Source organism: Lepidochelys olivacea, assembly GCF_965140295.1.
Source record: "Lepidochelys olivacea isolate rLepOli2 genome assembly, chromosome: 11".
Lineage (NCBI taxonomy): Eukaryota > Metazoa > Chordata > Testudines > Cheloniidae > Lepidochelys > Lepidochelys olivacea.
In genome coordinates, this window is record NC_140421.1 from 10,338,724 (window position 1) to 10,364,143 (window position 25,420).

The 25,420-nt window shown below is 40.4% G+C and overlaps 1 protein-coding gene across 1 annotated transcript in view; it reads left to right on the forward strand.

The window, feature by feature from the left end:
* The window catches only part of SLC49A4 (solute carrier family 49 member 4), a 152,706-nt gene that overhangs the window by 43,588 nt on the left and 83,698 nt on the right, over positions 1 to 25,420 (forward strand). The window contains exon 2 of the mRNA XM_084642531.1: positions 12,175 to 12,268. Coding sequence (XP_084498657.1) covers positions 12,175 to 12,268 — 94 coding nt within the window. The remainder of the gene's footprint in view (positions 1 to 12,174; positions 12,269 to 25,420) is intronic.

Here is a 25,420-nt window from a genome sequence, read left to right on the forward strand (position 1 = left end):
TGTGAGGCTACATTAATAACAATGAGTTAACCCTTGAGGGCTCAGCCAATTGCTAGTTCATCATTTAGCAGTAAGGCATTCCCTGGGAAATATCCCACCCTCTGACTTCACCACCTCAACCAAGCCTCACAATCGTCATTGCTGTGTACCAGTATTAAATTGTTAGTTTAAAACTTATACTGTGTGTGTGTTTGGAACCTAATACCTCCCCCACCCCCATTTACATGAATTCTTATGGGGGAATTGGATTCGCTTAACATCGTTTCGCTTAAAGTCGCATTTTTCAGGAACATAACTACAACGTTAAGCGAGGAGTTACTGTATTATATTTCAGAGTTTAGAGGTCTGCGTTCCCCACCCAAAGCCTTGATAGATATTTAACAACGGGGGAGAGGTTTTCAGTATGTTCATATGCAGAAGTACAAGGAAGTCAGTTTTTTTTTATTATTCATCTAGCCAAATCAAACATTTGATTGTGTATGTTATAGGGACCTTTAAATACCATGCCTTAGAGAAATGTTATAAGGTGTTCAACTTTGTGTAAGTTTTATTTGTAGTTTGTGTGTGATTATTGTATACAGAAAATTACTAGTAACCTGTTTCAGGATATGTGCCCCAGATAGCATTTTATATAATAAAAGCTTTAAATTTAAGAGCAGCTACTAACTTCAAAGCCAAAATATATGAAGGCTTTAGAGTAAAAGAACAGATACTAAACAATAACATACTATAACTGCAGTTTGGGAAGTCTTTGTTGGACTATTATCTTCATTAACTAAGGTGGAAAAGAAAAGGAGTTAAGAGAACTAAGATGTGAAATGTAAAAAAAAAAAAATATAGGGACCAATGAGACTATTGTCTAAAATATTAAAATGTTTGTCTTATTAGCAATGAGACTGTTGTCTAAAATAAGCTACTTGTCTGACATTCTTTTACTGATTTTCTTTGGTGGGACAGTTTCAATGTGCTGCATTATTCTTTAACCAAGGGGAATTTTTGGGTGTACAGGCATATTAAGAAGAAACAAAAGGTCAAAGAAATCATCAGCACAATGTGAAACACTTAAAAGCAATGCATTATAATTTGTAGTTTAGGAACTCCAGGTTTAGACTTCAAATTTGGAAGAGTTGAGGAGTTATTAAATACTTCATTTTCTTTATTAGGTTAAATGGCTGATTTTCAGTTAAATTTCCTGGCATGAGATTAAGATTAAATTTAAGGAAAGACCCTAAACCTTGGATTATTAAAGAGAGACTCTTCTGATAGAATTGAGAGTGACTACAGACCTCACTGTTTTCAGAGTAAAACGTAGAACAAGGGCTGTTCAAAATTTTTGTGTCAATTATTTTTCAGTGGAAAATTTTATTATTATTATTATTTTATTATTATTATTGCAAAAGTTTGCTATGAAAACTTTCAATTTTTCATCCCAAAAGTGAACATCTGAAAATGGAAGTATTTTGATTTGCAAATGTTGCCTCACGGAAGTTTTAATCTAGTTGCTAATTCTTCTCTATGAGTCTGGCTTCCTGACTAGACTTCATTTTCCATGCTGTACCCTTTCCCTCTCCAAGAGAGGAGTCTGTGGTGTATCTTGGGAGATGTAATCCAACCCTAGAACCCAGTGTGTACATGAGAATGGGAGCATGAGGCATCCTACCTGCAGCTCTGATGAGGCACTGAAGCAGCATTTCCAAATCAAAGTAAAATGGTTTTTTGCAGCTCAGTTTTTTTCGGTATTTGAATTTCCACCAAAATATTGATATTTTCCATGGAAAAATCAGACACAATTTTCAGCAGATGAAAACTCACGTTTTGATCAGCTGTACGTGGAACTCATTTCTTCAGTTTAGCTTTCCCACAGCCACAATAGAAGCCACAAATGAAGAAAGGTAGAAGACTGTGGTAGTAAAAGAGGGAGAACAAACAAGGCTGCTTCAGGGGAAGGAAGGCATTAGACTGCATGTGCCACGACAATATAAATGTTTAATAACAATGCATACCTTTTATATTGTAATGGTGGGGTTTTCTATTAGATATTCAGGAACTACAGGCATAAATATGGTGTAAATACTTAGCTAGCTAGAAAGAAAACTTGACATTCTTTTCAAGTAATGTCCCTGTGGATGCTCCACTTGTAGGTGCAGCAGTGCCCCCTGTGCCTGGGATCAGAAATCTTCATAAGCAGTGCTCGTCGGACTGCACGTGTGCACCTCCCCACTCTCGTGCTGTGCGCAGGATGTATATATAGCGCTGTGTGGTCCAACCGTCCACAGTTCCTTCTCTACTGCCTTTGATTTGGGACGGAATCCACAGCAGAGCCCACTTCTCCAATTCCCTTACTAGGTAGTGCTCTAGCTATTAGTGTAATGTATTTAGTGTCCTCTTCTCATTCTTTCTTTCTTCTATCTTTAAAAATTTTTTTGTTGTTGTTTTAACTTTACCTTCACAGTTATTTCATAGCTTAGGTTTCCGTTTCCCTGATTCCCGCCCTTCCCGACCAGGAAGCTTTTTCCTTCATCCTTATGCCCAGATCCCTCTGGTTTAAGAGATGCATTTCTTGTGGGGCTGCCTTCCTGGTAACAGACGGCCACCCGCAGTGCATTCGCTGTCTGGGAGAGGGACATGTTCCACAAAAGTGTTCCCACTGCCTTGGCCTGAAACCCAGAGTCAGAAAGACCGGGACATTAGATTAAAACGTCTCCTCATGGAGAAATCGCTGCAACTGGCATTGGACCCGGGCCTGGTTTCTTCCGCAGAGAGGTCTTCACATTCTGCCAGGTCATCTGCTGATCCTCACTCTCCATGTCCCCCGAAGAGAAAGTTTTCTCTTTCTCACTCAGATGAAAAGAAACGGGCTCCCTCCTCACACTTTGAGGCACAGCCCACGAGAACACCATTCCCAGCGAGGTCTGTTGCTTCAACATCATCTGATAAGGGGACACAGCTCCTGGGCCTGTTAGAATACCCTTGATACCGACGCAAAGAAACGATCTAAAGATCCTAACTGAGTGGACTTACAGCCCTCGGCACAGTTTCCCAACTCTGGGCAGTGAGATAGGCCAACTTCAGGAGCTATAGCAATGACAAAAATGCTGGCACTGGTGCTTTTCCAACACCAATAAAACAGTCAGCACCGGGCAAGAATCTGGCACCATCTTCAGATGATTCAGGAGAATACACTCTTCGTCACCGAGTCATACACTGGCACAGATGATGCTCTCTTCCCCCCGCCATCCCTCCAAGACTTTAGATATCCTAAAGATCTGCTAGAATCTGACACTTCTGAATCTTCACTCCTTCAGTGACCTCCCCCCACTTCCACCCTCCTCTCTGGACTCAAAACACTCATCCCTTTCTCCACCTCCCTTCCCCAGTGATGAGGAGGAAGAGGAAGGCTCCATCGCTCCCTCATCTACCAGGCAAATCACACCTGCTCATCCTCATTATCCACAATCCACATCTGGTCCACAGTCTTGACATGGACCACCCTGGATGCAGCCACATTTTCCACTCCCCCAGCACTGGCCATATTGGGACCCTTAGACCATGTACAGGGCACAGTTTGGAAACCCTCCCAAGAAGCAAAGCTGGAGACCTATACCTCTTCCTTCTCCATTAGTTTCTCACCCTCCGGAGGTTGAACCCCTGCCTGTACCAACTAAAGAGGAGGAACAGGAAGAGGATTCTCCACCAGCACTACGTTTTTCGTCCTCTTCCTCTGACAAGGCTATCATGCCTCCACCTCCTACATCTGCTGACAATTTCAGACATTTTCAGGACTTATCACAGATTCCTTTGGAGGAAGTCAAGGACCAGCAGCTTAAGCTGATTGATATATTCCACACATCCTCTTCCTTTAAGTTCACACTACCGATCAGTGAGGCTCTTCTCAATTCTTAGAAACTGCTCTGGCAGACCCGGCGTTCATCCCTCCAACCTGCAAATATGCTGACAAAAAATACTATGTTCCGGCGAAGGATGCGGAATTTCTATTCTCACCCCAAATTCTTTAGTGATTAATGCAGTGCAAGAGAGAGGCCGTCAATACCAATGGTATGTTAGTTATCCAGATGGGTTAGAAATGCCTAGACTTATTTGGACGCAAAGCATGTTCATCAGCCATGCTACAATTTAGAATCTCCAACTGAGCTCTCATGACTAAGTGTAATTACCTGAACTGCTCTAAATTGGAGGAACTCTGTCATGACCTGCTGGAGGCCAAGAAAGAGCAATTCCAGTTCTTAGTATCTGAAGGACACCTCCTAGCCTGTAAAGCCTTGCAAGCCTCTCTGCAGACACCACTGCCTGATCCATTGCAACTGCTGTGGTCATGAGGCATGCATCATGGCTCCACCTCCTTGGTTTTCCATAGGAGGTACAAACTGTGATAGAGGATGTACCTTTTGAGGGCCAGAAACTATTCTTGGGGTGCATGGATGATTCTCTGCACTCCCATAAAGACTCCCAAGTTACACTCCTATCTCTTGGCATTTACACGCCTGAGCCGAAGAGACGCCCGGGGAAATATTTCCTCCCGCGATCCTGACCACAGCAGTACCCCTCGATGGCACTGTGACGGCCAGAACCGAAGACAAAGATCTCCTACCAAATGTCGACAGACTGCTCCTTAAGGGGCTACCTGTCATGCACCCCCACCAAAGTAACACTTTTGAAGGTGTGGTTGAGACCTCGAGAAGCCTCCCCCTATTCCAGTCATTCCCACCATCTTCAACGTTCCACCAGTTTGGTGACTGACTAACTTAATTTTTCCCATCGTGGAGACTAATTACCTTGGACAAGTGGATTCTCAGGATAATCAAGGAAGGATACTCCATCCTCTTCCTATCTATTCCGCCCCGCCAACTCCCCTCCCCGTCTCTCTTCAAGGACCCCTCTCACTATTCCATTCTACAGGGAGAAATAAATCTTCATCTGCAACTGGGAACCATAGAACTGGTCCCTTCCCAGGAAATGGGACAGGGTTTCTACTCCACTGTTTCCTGATCCAGAAGAAATGTGGCAGCTGGTGACCCATCCTGGACCTTTGCAATCTAAACAAGTTTGTCAAACTGCAATGCTTCAAGATGGTTACCCTCTCCACTATTATCCCAGCAGTGGAACATTGGACAAGTTCTTAGCTCTCCAAGAAGCATACTTCCATATTACAATGTACCCCACCCACAGACGATATCTCCAATTCATTGTGGGCAACAACCACTACCAATACAAGGTACTGTCTTTCAGACTGTCCACAGCACCTCAGGTGTTCTCCAAGGTCCTTGTAGTAGTTGATGCCTACCTAAGGAAACAAGGAATCGTCATCTTCCCATACTTGGATGACTGTCTCCTCAAGGACCCATCCGAGACCAACATGCTCCGAGCTGTCCATATAACAGTAGACCTGTTCCTGAAGCCAGGTCTCCCTGTGAACCTAGAAAAGTCCACTTTAATGCTGGTACAACAACTGGAATTCATTGACGCACAGTTGGATGCCATACAAGCCAGAGCCTTCCTACCACCTCACAGATTTTTGGCTATAGTAAAACTGGTATCTAACATAGGAGTTGGGGAGCACATCTCCACAATCTCACAGTGCAGGGCAGATGGTTGTTGACTGAATCCACCCTATACATCAATCTCCTAAAACTATGAGCGGTCCGCAACACCTGCCAACATTTCCTCCCTCTACTGGTTATCCTGCACTGATATCCTCAGATAAACTGGTTGGTGCTTTCCAAACACTGGAAATGAAAATCCAGTTTCACAGTAATATGCAGTGATTAAATGTTCAATCAGGCATATAAGTTTGGCAGCTAATAAAAGTCCTTGAAGCAAACAAATATTTTTATTATTGGTGCTTTTAACCTTCTCTTGGCAGATCCCCATTGACCACTGCACAGAGAGTTCATCCTTCAAAGTTAATGTGCCTATGCTCTTTTCATTTAGGGACAGAGTTTTAGTTTTGGAAGCGATGCTAGCCAAACAGGGATGCAGGAAACACTGAAGAGTAACTTTCTGTAATTTACTGCCAGTTTTTTTTTGTTTTGTTTTTTATCTCGTTAAATTTATGAAGAAGAGCATCAGGCACAAAATACACTTATTTTTATATATAGAGATGTTTTTAAATATCTCCTGCTGCACTTTCCCAATTAACTTAATCTTAGAATACTGACAAAATAAAGAGTTTAAGAATTACTTTTTAAAAATGATTAAATGTCTCTCATTTTGGGGTTTACGCTGCTACGTAGTGTGGGAAGGAGGCTTGTTCTGAATAGGTGATACAACTTAGATTGTAAGCTCTTTTGGGCAAGGAGGGTCTTTTCTGTTTGTACAGCGCCTAGCACAATGGGTCCTTGTCCATGACTAGGGCTCCTAGGAGCTACAGTAATGTAAATAATAGATTACCCTACCCTAATTAAAATTATATTTTGTCAAAAAATGATACTGTGATGGTTATGTGAAAGCAAAATCTTTAAGAAAACCACTAGTTCATATTAAAAGGAAGTACATACATTAATATTTCTCTATTAATGTGTGTTTATTTTCCTAAAACACTACTTCTGAAATCACCCAATATTAGAAACACTAAATGACAAAAAGGTAAGCATCTGAGCCTCCCATTGTGTTTCTTTTTTCATCTTTTGGCCTCTATTCACATTTAGATCTGTAATGTGATTTTTTGTTTGTTTGTAACTAACTAGAGATGCAGCCACTTTTACTGGGTATATGAGACATTATCACGATTTAACTCGCAGTAGTACATAGGAACCACAATCAAAAATAAGGGGTCCACAGTACTCAGCATTGTACAGATAGGTAACAAAAAGACAAGTCCTACTCCAGTGAGCTCACAATCCTCTTGGCAGACAGGATGCAACAGGTGGAAAAAAACAGACAAATGGAATTGGGAATGGGTTGGGAGGATGAGGTAAACAATGAAATGCACAGAGTTTAGAAGAGAAGCCGAAATCTGAGCTCGCCGCTTGCCTAGCTAATGATGGACTGAAGTAATTTTTTGTTTTTGTTTTTTAGGCAACATGAGACATAGATTTAAGGGAAGTATTTAAGAGCATAAGGTGGTGGCTTTATGAATTTTAATAGGTTCTCTCGTGTCCACAAAATAGCTTTTCAGACATCACAACTATGTTTGTGCATCTGCCCCTCTATTTCCCCCCCCCCCCTTTTTACTATGCTACCAAACGGTAGTTGTACTCTGATGCATTCTGAGAAAATCTGGGTACTTATCCAATAGTGCCCTAGCCTTCATACACTCAATCCACCAGCTGTGTGGCATCAGCAGCACATGGGGCAATGTCCTCAGGGGTGTTCTACGGCAACGAAAACTGGGCAGAAGGCTGCCTAGCTAAACTGGTTATAAAACATGGAAGTCCTATTTATGTTGCAAAACAAAGTGTGCTGAGTCCATTACATGAAGACAGCCATGTTCCAGCCCCTGTCTCTTGGCACAGGCAAGACACTGTTTGCTGCCACGGCTATTAACAGTATTTTAATCAGGTAGTGTGAGGAGAGAGGGTATTTAGAACCAGCCATGGTAGTAATTAATTACTAACTCAGTTAAAAGTTGTAATTGGCAGGGCCTTACCTTATATGCTCCTTGGGCTGTGGACCTCTGTCTTTATCTGTCTTGGGTAGTTCTGAGTACACTGTCAGTGGTTGTAGTATGATATAATCTATACAGTTTAGGAACACTTAAGATGCTAATTGTGCACACATCAAAAAATGGTCATGTGTCTCTTTAACCTTGTCTACACTAGGAAAATTAGCTCTTGCTGCAACAGGTATCAGAAATGGGTGCCATTCAGTGGTGCGCAGTGAAATTGTTTAGGCATACAGCAACTTTTTAGATGACAGATGAAACAATTTATTTTCTAAAAACCTACCCCAAGCAATTAATAAACCAGATACATGTGTTTTGGCAAATACTAGTAGTCGAATATAATGAAAGCTGAGAATATACAAATATGTGATTATCTAACCTTTCTGTTGAAACTGAAAATCCACTCTTCTATCTTTTTTAAGAAACTCCAAGGTGTAGAAATCTGGTAAGCTGCGCAGATACATAAGCAATTCCCTTTTGATGATCACTCAAGCCAATTTGGACAGGCATTTGCTGTGCTGAGTGCTGTATGTGAATGTCTTAATGCACTTTGAAGCTGAAAAAGACTGTTCCATCGTGGCAGTAGAGTAGGGAATAGTCAGAATGAAGGCATCTGACTTGTTGACCTCAGACAAGCAAAGTATGTAAATCCAGCATATGAATAGTTCCATACAAGTCCAAATTCAACTTTCCCTTGGAGCTGTTCTGAGTTGTATACAGCAAACAGTTCGGAGTGCAACTGACTAATATAAAAAATACTGAGGTAACGTACTTGCAGAGATATGAGACTATCAACTGGAAAATGTGTATGGAGCTCCTTGAATCTTTTTGGAGAGATTCAGGTTTCTCTACACTTTCAAATCATACTGACATCTGTTTGCTGACATTGTCAGTAACCTCAAAGAAGAGACGCTTACATGTTGCTTGGCCTTCCCTTGCTCTCCTTTCCTGAGGTTCAAGTGCATCTTGCTCTGACAGCTCTTTCCCAAACTCATCAAAAGTTTGTCACTTTGGTGAATTTATTCTGTCTCACAAATCTGCTGAATACAAAACCCAGTATTGTCCATCTTGGTTTGAAGAACATCAAATAACTCTCCTGTCACTTCAAATATGTCACTCCAGAGGCAAAGAAGAAACATAAACTGAAAATCATCAAGCATGGTCAGGAAAGTCTTGGCTGAGGTGAAAGACAAGCATTCCAATCTGCTGGATTTTGCACTACACTTTTGAAGAGTTCGATCAGAGCTTCTTTGCTCTGCTTAACAGTTTATACAAGCCTTGAGTGAAAATTTCATCTTGTGGTACAAATAGAAGGCAGGCTTCATTTAGATACGTTTCAAAGAAGTTCAGCTTACTTTGGAGATCAAGAGAAAAATTTTTGAAAAGAATCAGTCATTCTCTGATACTGTATGCTGCAAAACTGAGGGCAGGATTTAAAAAATGAGCATAGCAATGAACAAGAAGTGCACAGGGGAACTTTTCACAAATGTGTTTCTGAAGTCCACTTATGTGACCTCCACTTACTGCTGCATCATCGTATGTCTGAGCTACCAACTTGTCACTGAATGTAAACTTCTGGCACACCATTTCAACATAGTGATAAAGGCCAGCCGCAGTTCAATTGTTGCTAACTTCAGGAAAACCAAACAAGCATTCTGTAGCATCACCATTCTTCTCACATAATGCAGTATAGTCGAAAGCTGAGACTTATTGGCGATACCTGAGGTTTCGTCCAGTAAAATAACAAATGGCATTCCTCAATTTCTTTGACAATGACATTAAATTGGACATTAGTTACTGCTTTGATAAGGTCATTTTGAATTCTGTTTGATGTTCCCAAAAAAACAGTAGAGGTTTCCAGATGCTGCTTGAGTAAATGATTGAACTCACTGACTAATTCTAAGATTTTTACATAACTGCTCTGTCTCAGAGAATCATCTGATTTGTTATGCCCATGAAATGCCAGCTCTTGTTCTCCAAGATGACCTACAACGCAAATTAGTTGTTGTCAGAATCAGGCTATTTAGCAAATTATTTCATGTGTTGTCTCACAGCAGTTCTCTGTTGCTCATCTAAGTGAAGATCAGTGGAAGCTTGTCCCAATGTTTGTAACTGTATACAGGGTGCTAGGTGTTTCTGGCTATTTCATGATGTCTACATTTTGTACATTGTTAGGTCATTGTATCATGCCTTATTCCACGCTTTCTTTTCCTTGACAAAAAAGTAGACAGGGCCAGCATTATAGCTTGTTTTTGCACACCTACAGATCCATTCACATTTATACATTGCTTCGCTGAAATGTGATTTCATATCTTTTCCTGCTTTTCTGTAAGAACTCACTAATTGCAATTTTGGTTTTGACCATCCATTTACTATTATTTGTTTTAATTTAGTTACTTGCACTAAATTAACTAATTTTGTACTAAACTGATTAAGAGTTTAAGCCACTAGCTTTGGTCTATCACAGATGATTCGTTTGTACACTTGCATGCTTTGTATATTCAATTGTACTCTTGCAGTGGGAGTTCTCTCTGGCTTGGTCTCAGCTGTAGGATAGTACTGGTGAGGAAAACATAGTAACAGTGATCACTGCCATCCCCTTCCTGGGCATACTTGATATTCTCTTTATTTTCCACACTTGTGTTTTGCCATTAATGAGACACTATTCCAGCAACCTGCGTGGAACTTTAATCTATGCCTTCGGCTTTTACAGAGAAATAATGTTTTGTAAAGTGCTGGCTAGTCAGAGTATATGGTACAGAACAGAGAACAGAAGAACATAAGCATATAAAAAGACATTTTTCAAGGATGCACTTTAAAACAGGAAAAGGATCAGGTGTGCTAATGAAGTGGAAATAGTAGGGGGGGCATCTTGGTTTTTAAGCACCATAAATATTTAAGTAGATTTTGTTTTAGAAAACAGTAAAGTTTCAAATTAATTATGTATATAACTATCTAGGGGCTTTGTTTAACATGGCAGTTGTGCATATAATTTGTCTATAGTGTGCTATATGAATTTCTATGTTCCTCTGTCAACAAGAAAATTTAACAGAACTTGGCTAGTGGCTACCACTGACTGACTGCTGCTTATCTTGGTCCCACTCTCCAGCACATACCTAATGTATTCAGTTACACATTTGCATGCCTGATGTTCCACAAAATGGCGTCCTCCACGCAGTGTTTTCTTGCATGTGTGGTACAAGCTAGGTCACACTGTGTGGAGGATTGATTTTAAAATGGCATCTTCCATGCTTGTTTGGGCAATGGGTCTGGACAGAATGGAACCACAGGCAGCTAGTTTTTCTGGGGCATACAGTGCATACATTGCATGCATGGATGGCACACCCCTGGTTCAACTGAACCAGGGCTGGACTTAGTTAACCGCACTGGTAGATAAGAACAAACAAGGTTCAGTTGTAGTTCATAAATGGTGAGTAAGCCCAGGATTTCTGCAAGTTTACAGAAAGGGGGTTTAGAGCAAGAAGCATTTATTAATATTTCTTATTTGCCTATTAGTATTTCAGCTGTTTTAAGTTTCATGTAATTGAATAATTTAGATTTTTTTTTATTTCACTAGTCTGTGCTCCCTGTGACACAGAAATCCTGCCAAATGCAATGCTTTCTTTTGCTGTGAATTAACTACAAGTTGTATGGCCGTATAGATATGAAATGTATGGCCACATAAATATGAAATGTACAAGTGCTGTTTCATTGGATGTATGCCATATTTCATAAGGCTATCGAGATTTAACTCTTGTCAAGGTATATCCATTTTTCTTCTGTTTACTGATGACGGAAATGCATCATCATTAGTAGTTGGCAAGTGAAATTACAGCACTAAAGATGAAGTTGTTTCTGATCTAGCAGCTTCTCAATCCTGAATCACAGATTTGGAGGGAAAGATATTTAAGGAATCAATCAATTGTAACTTATTTTTTTAGAAATGTGTTCTACACACAACCTCTGACAACTTGATCTGAACACATCAAAAACTTCTCTTAGTTGCAAGTACTGCAAAGAAGGCAGATTTTTCTAGGGGAAAATTTATTTCTTCAAGGTGAAATGTAAATCTGCTTTATGAAAGAATCTAGCAAACCTCCCACCCCACTTCCCAAATCTCACTACTTCATTTAGTGTTCAAAAAACAATGTGTGGGGTCCATTTCTCCCTCTACATATGTAGTCCAGAGATTATTAGATTTCAGATCATGTTATTGCTTGACACTTCAATTGTGCATAATAAGGAACCTTCAGTATGAGCACCAGTGAAACTGTATAGTATTTTTCTTTTCTAAAGGTGCTTATGTATGTTTGGCCCAGGTCCTGCAAAAGGTTGGAGCTTGAATATAGAGAGGTCTGTATTTTACAATGTGAAGTCATGGTTGATATCTGTAATAACAAAGCTTCATGGTTGTGTAGGTATTTATGAAAAAGATGGCATGTCAAGAAGCAGTTTCAGGCTGTATGTATGTGAATGTATTCAGCTTCATTCTTAGCATTATTGCTGCTTTATTTTTAAAAATTGTAATATATTACCATTTTTGTTTGTCTTAGGTCTCCGGGTAACAGTGTTGTTAACATCCTCTCTCATGGTGTTAGGAGCTGGCCTAAGATGTATACCACTGTCAGACCTAACAATAAGAAAAAAGTAAGTGGAGAATGAATATATATATATATATATATATATATATATATATTGGCGTGTTTTAAATGTCCCTGTTTTTGCTGCTGTTCCAATGCACAGTAATGTCAACACAGGTTTTCCGTATCAGACTCTGATATGTAGAAATACCCATTTAATTTAAACTAGCTGTATTTAACACTTTCTTTGTTTCTCAGAATCGATTTTAGCATAATTCTTTTACATGGTATCTGAGGATTGCAAAGCACTTTATGAACTTCAGTTAATTAAGCCTCACAGCACCCCTTGAAGATAAGCATTAATCTTAGTTTTACATATGAGAAAACTGAGGTATAGAGAGGTTAAGAAACTTGCCCAAGATCATACAGTTAATTGTTCCACATGAAATAAAAATACAGTATTTATTTGCAAATGTTAAATAAGTAGCTTACATTTTACGTATTGGACTTCTGAGGTCAAACACTGAGGCAAATGAACTAATATGAAAGTGCCCCCTTGCATACAGTATATTACAATTGTCATTCCTAGAAAAATTATATTTTAAAATTACTTGCTTTCTATGTTTTTGAAACGTGTGCTTAGCACATGGGCAATGTCAGAGTTGGGAATAGAAAGTAGTACCTTAATAAAGTCACATAAATCCAAACTGTTCAGTTGTGCCTTTCTTTAGAATGTCTTGAATTTGGAAGCCTGTCCATAGTACTGGATAACAAGTCCTATTTTTATGGTCATGCTAAATGACCATTTGTTGTTCAGCCATCTTTATTTGTCTGTATTTAATACACTCTTGCCAATAAGAGGCAGCATAGTAATACATCTATACAATACATTTCTTTTTCTTTAGAAAAGTATAGTAGCATTGACTTTTGAGTATTTGTGTGTGTGTGTGTATCTTACTATCTAGAAAAGAAGTTAATTTTAAATGATTTTTTGGTCTGGAAGTGTCTCCTTGCTTTAGAAACTCAGTGGTGTGTTTAACTTCATGTCTCTTTGCTTTCAATAATAGGAACAGGACAGTTGACTTTCTCTAGGACCACATGTATTTGCTCTTTGTGGATCATTCAGCAGAGAACAATGAAATAAAAGGAACTTTTTTAATTCTCCTAGCCTTGCTCCTGAATTTCAGCCAGCCATGTGCTAGTGCAGAGTACTTGCATTGCTCCAAAATGAAATATCAATGTGGAAACTTTTTTGCTGAGGAAAGAATAGTGGCTTTTATTTTTGAAATGCCATGTACATTGTAGGGCAGAGATTTACAGACTGCAAATCAGGTAAGTTGTAAAGAGAGAGTTGGATGGTTCTGGGGACAGCTAATGAGATGAGACATCTAGGTTATTGATTCTAACTGAGACCAGGTCAGTAGTGAGTAAAGTTACCATAACCTGATGACTAGTTTAGTGACCTAGGTGTAATGTGTTGATGATTTCATTCCAATTCTCCTATGACAATTATGTATATTACAAAAACCATAGGTACCTCTGATATTAACCATCTTTGTTGCTAGTTGCAGCAGGTTATTCAAGGATTGAAAGGGCTGTGAAGTGAGGTTGAAGCATGTTGTCAAGGCAGCATGGGGGGGAGTTCTTGCTGATTGCCCATGCTGTACCTGTTCTGTGGATATGTAGCTGTACTCAGTCTACAGCTCTGTCAATCCTGTATCTCTCACCAGCACCAAAAATTAAATATTACAAAAATGTGTCAAATAGTTTAAATGCAGTGGAGTGAAATATTTTGTACTCTTCCACTTTTAATCTGCTTTAGTAGGGTTACAAAGCACATAAGCACCAGAGATAATGTATTCTCAAACTGCAGGGTTACTTGTGGAACAAGTTTCTTGAGAAGATCAGATTAATTAAATCAGCCTTTTTGAGTAAACTTTTCCACCATGTCCACAATGAAGGGAAGAGGGGGGAGAAAAAAACCCACTCCCTTATAGGTATTTTTTTTCACCAAGAGCGTCTTAAATTAGAGAAGGGAGAGCAGCTGAAGACTCAGTGAAGACCAATAAGGACCTCATCATCCATATCTAATTTATCAGGGAAGCTCTTAGCTATTGTGGTGAGGTGTGCTACTGAAAACCAATAGATCGATCGGTAGCCTGAACAGAATCCTGATGGAGTAGGTTACTTATTTCATTTGTTTGTGCTGTGAAAATATATATCATCTCAAATTGAAATTGATAAAATTGCTAACTATTTTGCCTGTTCTATCAAAGTAGAGAGGGTTTTTGGTTTTTTTTGGAATTACAGTTCTACCTATGGAAATCGTTTGATCTTTTAGATTGTGTGATAAAAATATACACAGGATTAATTATTTCCCAACTGTGAAAAAAGGCTGTTCTTTTTATTGTAGATTTCTTGTGACAGCATAACTGTTCACACTGTACATGTAGCTATCTGCTGTTAACTCTGCATTTTGAGGCAGAAGACTGAAAGCCAAGTTACATCACTTGAGAAATCTTTTATCCAGTAAAATTGTGCTTATTGAAGTAGGCATTCTTGGTTTATACAGTTTTTTGTTTTTTAAATTTTGTAACAGTTGGCTGTGCCCTCAACTGTGTAGTTATTCCAAATACGTATGTACAGTGTGTATGGTAACACCCATTGTTTCATGTTCTCTCTATATATAAATCTCCCCACTGTATTTTCCACTGAATGCATCTGATGAAGTGAGCTGTAGCTTACAAAAGGTTATGCTCAAATAAATTTGTTAGTCTCTAAGGTGCCACAAGTACTCCTTTTCTTTTTAAGATTAACAGGTTATGCTTTGGCAATACTTGAATAGTTTGTTGTTCCACAAATAAAGTTGTCTTGAATTGAAGACTAATTTTCTTCTTTATAATGCCTATTTTAGAAGGTGGTATAAGTGAAATTCTTTTAAACATTTTTGAATATTCTGTAATGATATTATTACAGTCCAAGGAAGAAGCTATAGAAACATATGTAATGGCTACCCATGGGAGAGTTGCAATGATGATATGATGAATAGAATTAGAAGAATGGTTTCTGGGTTTTTATTTTTATTTTTTTTCAGTCTCGGCTTGGCCTTGTAGACTTTCCATCCCAAAAACTTTGGCAACGTAGTATTAAGGTTGCTCAAGCACATTTCCTATCAAAGCTGTCACTAAAAATTGAGGAGTTCCATCCACACTGACTCACATGCTTTACTACATAAACAGTATAATCCCCAAATATAGAGTCCACAACAAACTCCTCAGTTCTAGTGTGTAACCACCCACAATGTACATGTCCAATACCTCAAAGTCACACTCAAACAAAACTTAATACTGACCTCAGCTGACATGTGTCCTATATGCATAGGCGTAGTGGTAAAGTCTGTAATGTGACTTGCATGTGAGAAAGTATGAAGTCAAAATTAAGTTTATATGACTGAGGAATTACATTATGGATCTGTTCCCAGGGCAGCTGATCCTTCTGGTGAACCTACAAGAGGGGGATCTGAGTGCATTAGCAGGACTGTCAAACTAGGACTCCATGCCAAAGATTAATAAATCTAACAGAGGCTGGACTGAAGCTCATGGATGAAATGGAGAGGTGTGTATATATAGTGGCATGAGACTTGTGGACCCAGGGTACACAGTGGTGCTAAGGATTGGTGGTCTCTCACGCCTATGTAGTTAGGATGTAGTAAATGTAATATCCATTACTACATTTAAAGAACAAAAAATCCTCCATTAAATTTATGTAGGCTCAGACCAGACACATCTAGACTTTCTCAGATAATTGCTGTTGTAAGTGTCAGGGATATTATGGTAAATTTGTAAAATTGTAAAAAGGTTATTTAAACAAATTTCTAAATGTGATGAAAGCCTCCACATCTCTTATATGCATATTTACATTGGGTTTCTTCTTATCTTTTCAGTTTGCATTGAATCTAAAATATTTGTGATTGATGTGAATGCAAAATTTTCTCCATCCAGTAGACATCAATATTTATTCTACTTGTAAAAACAGACTAAAGAATTTTAAATTTTGTATGTAAAATGGAAATGCTCTGTGGATTTTCTTCTTTATTTTTGTTTCAGAAGTGTTTCAGTCCAGAAACACTTGTCTACAAGGGAAAGATTTTACCAGCTATGCTGGTGTAATTATACCCACATAGTTACACCAGAATAAATGTGTTCGCATGGACACGCTTATAACTCTGTTAGTTTAATAGTGGCTTTTTTTAGATTAGCTTAGAACCCATCCAAAGTGACATAAACCAAATAGGGGAAAATATGCTGTTACACTGGAATAACAGCATACACAGAGGGAGTTATACCAGTATAATTATATAGCTATAAATCGCACCCTAGCTGATACAGGTATAGTTTGTCATGTAGATAAGCCCTAAGATCCTTCATGGTTGATTTGGATTTGAGTGTCAGTCTCAGGGCATGGAGGGTCATTAGAGAAAATTGAGCATTGGGCAATGCCTGCCTGTCTGAGGAGACATGGAGTTCTTCTGTGTTATAAACTTTACCTCTTGGAAGCTTAGAGTACTGTCTAACAGGAAGGTGCAGTGTTTTACGGACAAGTGCCAACCATTTTATGTCTTAACTTCCAGGAGTGCTAAAATGCTTAATACAAAATGATCAATGGCTCCATGTCTAGTTGGCAGCCGGTATCAAGTGGAGTGCCCCAAGGGTCGGTCCTGGGGCCGGTTTTGTTCAATATCTTCATAAATGATCTGGAGGATGGTGTGGATTGCACTCTCAGCAAATTTGCGGATGATACTAAACTGGGAGGAGTGGTAGATACGCTGGAGGGGAGGGATAGGATACAGAAGGACCTAGACAAATTGGAGGATTGGGCCAAAAGAAATCTGATGAGGTTCAATAAGGATAAGTGCAGGGTCCTGCACTTAGGACCGAAGAACCCAATGCACCGCTACAGACTAGGGACCGAATGGCTAGGCAGCAGTTCTGCAGAAAAGGACCTAGGGGTGACATTGGACGAGAAGCTGGATATGAGTCAGCAGTGTGCCCTTGTTGCCAAGAAGGCCAATGGCATTTTGGGATGTATAAGTAGGGGCATAGCGAGCAGATCGAGGGACGTGATCGTTCCCATCTATTCGACATTGGTGAGGCCTCATCTGGAGTACTGTGTCCAGTTTTGGGCCCCACACTACAAGAAGGATGTGGATAAATTGGAGAGAGTCCAGCGAAGGGCAACAAAAATGATTAGGGGTCTAGAACACATGACTTATGAGGAGAGGCTGAGGGAGCTGGGATTGTTTAGTCTGCAGAAGAGAAGAATGAGGGGGGATTTGATAGCTGCTTTCAACTACCTGAAAGGGGGTTCCAAAGAGGATGGATCTAGACTGTTCTCAATGGTAGCAGATGACAGAACGAGGAGTAATAGTCTCAAGTTGCAGTGGGGGAGGTTTAGATTGGATATTAGGAAAAACTTTTTCACTAAGAGGGTGGTGAAACACTGGAATGCGTTACCTAGGGAGGTGGTAGAATCTCCTTCCTTAGAGGTTTTTAAGGTCAGGCTTGACAAAGCCCTGGCTGGGATGATTTAACTGGGAATTGGTCCTGCTTCGAGCAGGGGGTTGGACTAGATGACCTTCTGGGGTCCCTTCCAACCCTGATATTCTATGATTCTATGATTCTATGAAAATAGTAATGTCCTCCTGTGAAGGTGATTGTTTTGTTTTTCAGGTTTGGGCTGTGGTGTGAGGCTCAACTCATAAATACTTTTACAAATTTACCATAATATCCCTTCTTGATATTTGGAGAGAAGACTCCAAAGAAGTGCAGAGTATTATCCTATTCTTTTACATTTCTCCTCATATGGCAGCCCTTCCTTGAGACTTTGTTTCTTTATGCTGTGTCTCATGATTAGGCAATGACACAATTGTTTGTTTTTGGGCATGCAGCAACTCATGTCATATTGGGTCTTTTAAAATTTGTTCACATTTAGTGAGTTATAGGGTTTGAGAACATCTTTAATAGCACTGAAAGAAGAAAAATAAGGCTATTGAGCTGGGTTTGTTTAGTTTTCCCTTAGTAGTCTCTTAATAACAAACGTTGAAAAGAAGCTTTCATTTTCATATGGCCCCATCTTTCAAACTTGGATAAAGCTTTGACCAAAAAAACATTGAAAGTATATGACAGCTATGATGGCTGTACAATAACATGGTGTTATGATGTGAGGATTTGAGTGAATTTGTCACTGTACTGTCAGGGGGTCTCGCTATACTGTTATGTTGTTGCCTTTTAACTGTCAGTATGTCTGACAGAGATGTCTTGTCTTGGCCTGATATTGTAGTGTTTGTTTCATTGCAAATCCTTGTCTTTGTCTTGGCAGGCTTTCAGCAATATTAGTTTAAAAGTAACTACACTTTTTCAATTATTTTAACTTTAAAAACAAAACCCATTGTTTTTTCACAACATTACTAGTTTTTTTTAACATAGGTAAGAGAAGAGATATACCCAGTTTTAGTATCTGAGAGATGTTCTGATCTGATGTGGGTCATTTCAAAGTCAGCTCATTCTCTAATAACATGATAGATTGTGATGAGGCTGCAATAAGAGTACACCGACTGCTCCCAGAACTTCTGCATGGAGACATAAGAACCACCACCACCACCACAGGAGAGAAGCCAGAAGGAGGAACATCAATCACTTGTATGACCCAGCAGCAGCAGCATCCAGTATCCAGAAGCTCTCCTGGTCAAACCGTCCTAAGGCTATGAGAGAGATCCTCGTGTGACGGTGCTGCCCATGGGAGCCAGCTGAGGTCACTCAATTAGGGTGAACGGCAATCAGAATGGGGCAAACAAACCCCAAATGCTGGTGGATATTCCAATACTTAGATTTACCAAGCCAGCACAAAACAGCTTCTATAGTACCTCACTGGTTACTCAGAAGTCCAAATAATGCAGTTCCCTTAAAGTACCCAGCCTCAGGCCTCCATCCAGACACACATGTCAAACATATGATGATAAATTCTGAAAATCTTATTTCATCATATAAAAGAAAAGGTTCTCCTGACCCCAAACGACCAAGCCTCAGACCCCGGTCAAATAATAACATAGATCTTACCCCAAATACACGCTTACAGTCAATTCTTATTAACTAAACTAAAATTTATTAAAAAAGAAAAGAGAGAGAGTGTTGGTTAAAAGATCAATATACATACAGACTTGCATTCAATTCTTGAGGTTCAGATACATAGCAGAGATGAGTTTGTAGTGGCCAAAAGTCCTTTTAGAAATAGTCCATAGGTTATAGTCCAATGTCCATATTCAGGGTGACTCCAGTCAGTGACTGGGGATCTCAATCCTTGTGGCTTAAGGTTTCCCCCCTTGAAACCCAGAGCAGATCTGAGATGAAGAAGGATCGTGTCCCAAGGTTTTTATACATTTCCAACAGCCTTCTGGCCTGAGAAAACAATAGGCTTAACTTTCCTTCTTCCAAACATCATGGCAATTAGCACAGGATAATTTATCCATTAAACAATTCAGATACAGGTTATCACAACCTTCAAAGAGACATAGACAATAATACTGTTTCACTCACGTGTCTTCCTAAATGTTAATAATCCTCTTTTGATCTTTGAATCAAAGCTGTAGCAATAGACAAGACTTGTTTGCTTACATCAGAAGACCTGAACAAACATCTACCCTTCTATCTCTAACAATGCAGGCTTGCATTTCAAAGCTCTATTTATTTACATATCTTCCTAACCAGTCTTTAAAGTTCGGTCATGGGTCAGGTCAGTCTGTGAGTTAATTTGAAATGAAAGTCACCTTTCAATGAGATATTATATTACACTCATAACGTCACACCTCGACAGGCCTTCATCTTACTGCGCAATCCCATCAGAGAGACTATTCTCATACTTCAAGGGTGTGTTTAACCGTGTAGCTCAGAACGACGTGTAGCGTCCAGAGTGCCTTCGTCCTCTACCTCGTATTGACTGTGCAGGGGACCTGGAACAAGACTTTACATCACAGTAAGTAGAGACCAGACACCAGACTTACAAAGACCAAAAATGCAGCCCCAGGAAAAGATGGCATTTGCTATCACGTCCTGAAAAAACAAGATCCTGGCTGCCTGGTATTAACTGCACTTTTTAACAAATGGAAGCAATTCTGCCGTACTCCCAGCTCCTGGAAGAAGTCTGTGACAGTGCTCGTCTACAAGAAAGGCGAGCGAGATGACCCCAGCAACTGGAGACCTATCTCTCTCTGCTCCAACACGTACAAACTGTATGCCAGCTGCCTCACGGCTAGGATAACAGACTGGTCAGTGAATGGAGGAGCCATCAGCTCCAACCAGAAAGGCTTCATGTCATGGGAAGGCTGCTATGAACACAATTTTGTCCTTCAGACTGCTGTCCACATGAACAGGAGGGCACAGAGGCAATGTGCCTTAGCATGGCTCAAGCTGACTAATACTTTTGGATTGATGCCCTACCAGCACATTTTTGCCACTCTGTGAGAGTTTGGGATGCCTGAAAACTTTCTCCAACTGATCCAGGAACTTTATGAAGGCTGCACCACCACCATCCACTCCATGGAAGGAGAGCCACCTGAAATTCCTATCCATAGTGGCGTGAACCAAGGTTGTCCCCTCAGCCCCATTGTTTTTAACTTAGCCCTGGAGCCGCTCATTCGAGCCATCTCCAGCGGGCTAGGAAGTTTCGACCTGTACAGCAACAGCCTGAATATCCTGGTCTTTGCAGACGGTCTGGTCCTGATCACAGACAACCCCGAGTGTCCCCAACAAATGCTTGACATCACCAGCCAGTCTGCCAACTGGATGGGACTCCGCTTCAGTGCTAGGAGGTGCGCATCCCTGCATATTAATGGCAGTAGAAGGGTCTCAGTTCAGGTGACGTCTTTTCAGATCCAGGGTGAACCTATGAACTTCCTCGAGGACAGGAAAGCATACCAACATCTTGGCACGCCCACGGGTTTCCATATCCAACAGACACCTGAGGATACCATTGTGGAGATCCTACGAGATGTGGCCAGGATCAACGACTCCCTACTGGCACCACGGCAGAAGATCAACGCCTTGAACACCTTCCTGATCCCCCGTATCTCATTCATCCATGGCGAAGGTACCTCCGAACAAGGCAGACAGCACCATCAGGCAGCTAGTGAAGAAGTGGATGTTCTTCCCCAGAGAGCCAGCAATGAACTGGTGTATATCTCGCACAGTCAGGGCAGTGCCAACATCCTTCGTATGGATGATCTGTGCGCTGTTGCAGTGATCACTCACGCCTTTCTCTTTCTGATGTGCCTGGACGCCATGGTGAGGAACAGTGCAGAAAGTGCCATTCAGGATGTCATCAAGAAGCGAATTGCCAGGACCCCTCCAACCAAGATGTTGCCACCTATCTGAGTGGATCACTGGAAGGTGAATTTGGAAGAGACGGGGAAGACTTTGCTTCGCTCTGGACTCATGCCCACAGCGCTACGTGACAACTGGAGAAGCGTATCTGCTGCCGCTGGACATGATGCGAGGAATGCCATGAGCTGGGAGTCTTGGTGCCAAAGGTGAAGAACACGGACCACACAATCCTCACTCTGAAAGCTAGAACCGTGCTGGAGAGGACCCTGAAGGATGCCATCCACTACTAGAATGTGGTAAACCTGAAGCAGAAGCTGGATCAGGGCAAGGCATTCGAGGTGATGTGCAAGTGGGACACCAGCAACCACTTCCTCCTCAGGGGCAGCTTCACCTGATTTGCTGACTGGAGCTTCTTCAACAGGGCCCAGCTCCACTACATTCTGCTGAGTGGAGCCATCCGCCACAGGAATCGGGACAAGCAATGTAGGAACTGCAGCTGTGCCAACAAAACACTGCGCCACCTCCTGTGTAGCTGCAAGCCCCATTCCAGAGCCTGGCAGATGCGACACAACGCCATCCTAGATTGCCTAGTCAGAGCCACCCCACCACCTGTAGGGAAGGTTGCCATGAACTCCACCATCCTCAGAACCAATAGCCAACTGCAACCGGACATTGTCATCACCAATGAGGACCGGAAGAAGATCATCATGGTGGACGTCACAGTGCCCTTTGAGAACAGGACCTCGGCCTTCCATGATGCCTGAGCTCGAAAGGTGGAGAAATACGCCCCTCTGTCTGACACCTTGAGAGGTTCAGACACATGCACTGATCGTCAGAGCCCCGGGCACATGGGACTCCAGTAACGAGTGAGTGTTGCGAGAATGTGGAATCAGTCAACGCTACACTCGGCTGATGCGGCAACTCATGGTGTCGGATGCCATCAGATGATCAAGGGACATCTACATAGAACACATCACCAGACATCGGCAATACCAGGAGGGATGAGGTAGAGTGCTGATGAGAAGCGCAGTAAGGAAAGTAACTGAAAGACTTCCCTGATAAATTGTATTTCCTAAATCTCAATTTCTGAGGGACAATCTCCACTCATTGATATATTGTGCTTTCCACAACCAAATCTCTGTACAACTTCTCATGAGTGATGTACCCTGAATACTTGGATGCTAATATCTAAACTGTGTTCTTAAATTTATCCACCTATATTTGGATTATTCCTGATTATGTACTTTATGTATCATGACTTTTTAAAAACAAACTCTGTATTTGTGGATAATCTAAGCACTATACCCAGATGTACAGGCACTCTTTTCTGAACCTATGTATTACATAATTTTTTAACATTAGCTTTAATAACATATTTAAATCTGAGAGATGTTCTGACCTGATGTTGGTCATTTCAAAGTCAGCTGATTCTCTAGTAACATGATAGATTGTGATGAGGCTGCAATAAATACAACAGATGAGATGTTAGCTGAGTTCCTAATGAAAACTGTAGATGGTACATTTATAACAATTTTGATTTAATTTATTGCCAGAGATAATGCTTTACTCTGTGGCTCTGCTACACTGTGACTTTCTACCAGTAGTAATTCTTTTTACTGAGAAAAATGTCCTTACATTATCCCACATATATCAATGACTACATGTGTCAAAAACAAACCAGAAAATGCTAACAACCACAATCCCAGAATAACCAGATGGCACAAAACTTTTGCCTTACAAAAAATCTTGAAAAAGTTGTCATTTACACACACAGAAATCCTTTGGTAAGTTAGTTTAATACATTACTTTCTGTAGATGTAAATTTGCTTCCCAGTTCTTTTATCCCACTATGGACTGTAGGTAAATTATCTTTGGGCCATAAGCAGGAGAGGCTTGATGCTTTTTAGTGGAATTGTATTGCTAGAAAGCACTGATATTATCTAGCTTCCTGGTTTCCCTCTACCTTTATAACTTAACTATTCTAAACCTCTAACATGAGTCTAAGGCAAGATCTAGCCATTGTGAAAATTATATTTTTTCACTCAAGAAGTAGAATCAATTTCCTCCTATCATGTAATAAATCTTCTAATGTAGGATGTGAATAGAATCTGTTTTTTCATATTCTTTTTATTTTCTGAGCAGGTGACTTAACCTCACCATGCATCAGTTTCTCCATCTGTAAAATGGAGTTAATATTTACCCACCTCACTGCCATTTAGCAAGGCTAAATCCATTCATGTTTGAAATGTGCTTGGAGATCCTCACATGAAAGGTTCTGTCATTTGTTTCCAGTAGCTCCCACAAAGTATTAATCGCTGTGTGAACTCAGAAGAAGGCACCATCTGTTCCAAATGAGCTGAGTAATGAAAATTAGCATGGATTGAATAATTCACTGCTGATGGTGAATGAGAAGCTTTCTGTGGCAAATGTGAGGACATAACCATCAACTGCTGCAAAATATAAACTTCACTACTAAAACCCCTTTCTTAAAGCAGCTATAAAGGCCAGCAAATAATCTGCCAATTGTGAACTGAATGTGACTCAATACAGTGTTTTCTTCTGAGTCATCACATGGGCAGGTCATTACCTTTGCTGCTGCTCATAGGTTTGCCAAACAGCAGAGAATGAAACTAACAAAACACTAATTATTTTCAGTGCTTCTATTTAAAAGTGTGGACGGCAATGAAACTGTCAAGAATCTTTTCAGTTGTTGTTGTTTGAGACTGTAAACAACAGCAGAGGCAGGCATGATATTGTTTGCGAAGGCAGAAAGGTAGCGGGGACCTCTTTCCTTCAGCCTCACAGCAGCCAGAAGGAATAGTGTTATTAAGACACCCTTCGCTCCTTCACAAGGCTCTGAGAGAAGGGAGACAGACTGCTCCTTTTCCCTTACAGTAACTAGATGACGGTGGAGCTTCAAATTTACCAGACTCAAGTCAAAGACTAATACAAAAGATGGACCTCCTAGAATGGTCCAAGAATAGCAACTAGAGGGTGGGTTGCCTCAACAGTGCAGGTTTCTGGGCTATATTTGTAACAGAGATCTGTTAGCAAGAGAGAGGTACATTTTTTTAAGCTCTGCCAATTAAAATTACTGAAATAGTAAAGTGATTTCTCCATTCCTGGACTCCCTAAACATGACTTACTTCTTCGTAAGGATTGTGAATTACAATCCTGCCAAGTTTGAAGCTTTTTCCTTCAGATGTTTTTTTTAATTAAAGTGGAATAGGTGAATCGTTCCTTGAGCAAGTAACTTTTTCCTTTCTCTTCCTTTGTTTCCCCATCTGTAAAATTAAGTTAATGATGCCCTCCTATGTAAAGCACTTTGAGATCTATGGATGAAATATGTAAGAGCAATATTATATTTTATGCAATAGGGAAAGTTTTTGTAACATTTGCATATCTTGAAAGTAGCATAACAAATCTAGCCCAAACTTTCCAGATAAATTCTTTTTTGCACAGAGACCACGCATGAAAAGTTTCATTCCCCAAAGGAAATTTAAAAATGTTAAGTAAAACAGGGTTTGAATGGAAAGTTTCAATCTTAATGATATTGTTATCACTGATCACTAAATGCCTTCTCTTGAGTAATCAGCTTGTTTTCTCTTGCTTAGTTCATTCAGTGATGCTACTGTTAACATAACATAAGAATGGCATTACTGGGTCAGACCAAAGGTCCATCTAGCCCAGTATCCTGTCTTCCGACAGTGGCTAATGCCAACAGAATAGGTAATCAAGTGATCCATTCCCAGCTTCTGGCAAACTGAGGCTAGGGACGCCATCCCTGCCCATCCTGGCTAATAGCTATTGATGGACCTGTCCTCCATGGCTTTATCTAGTACTTT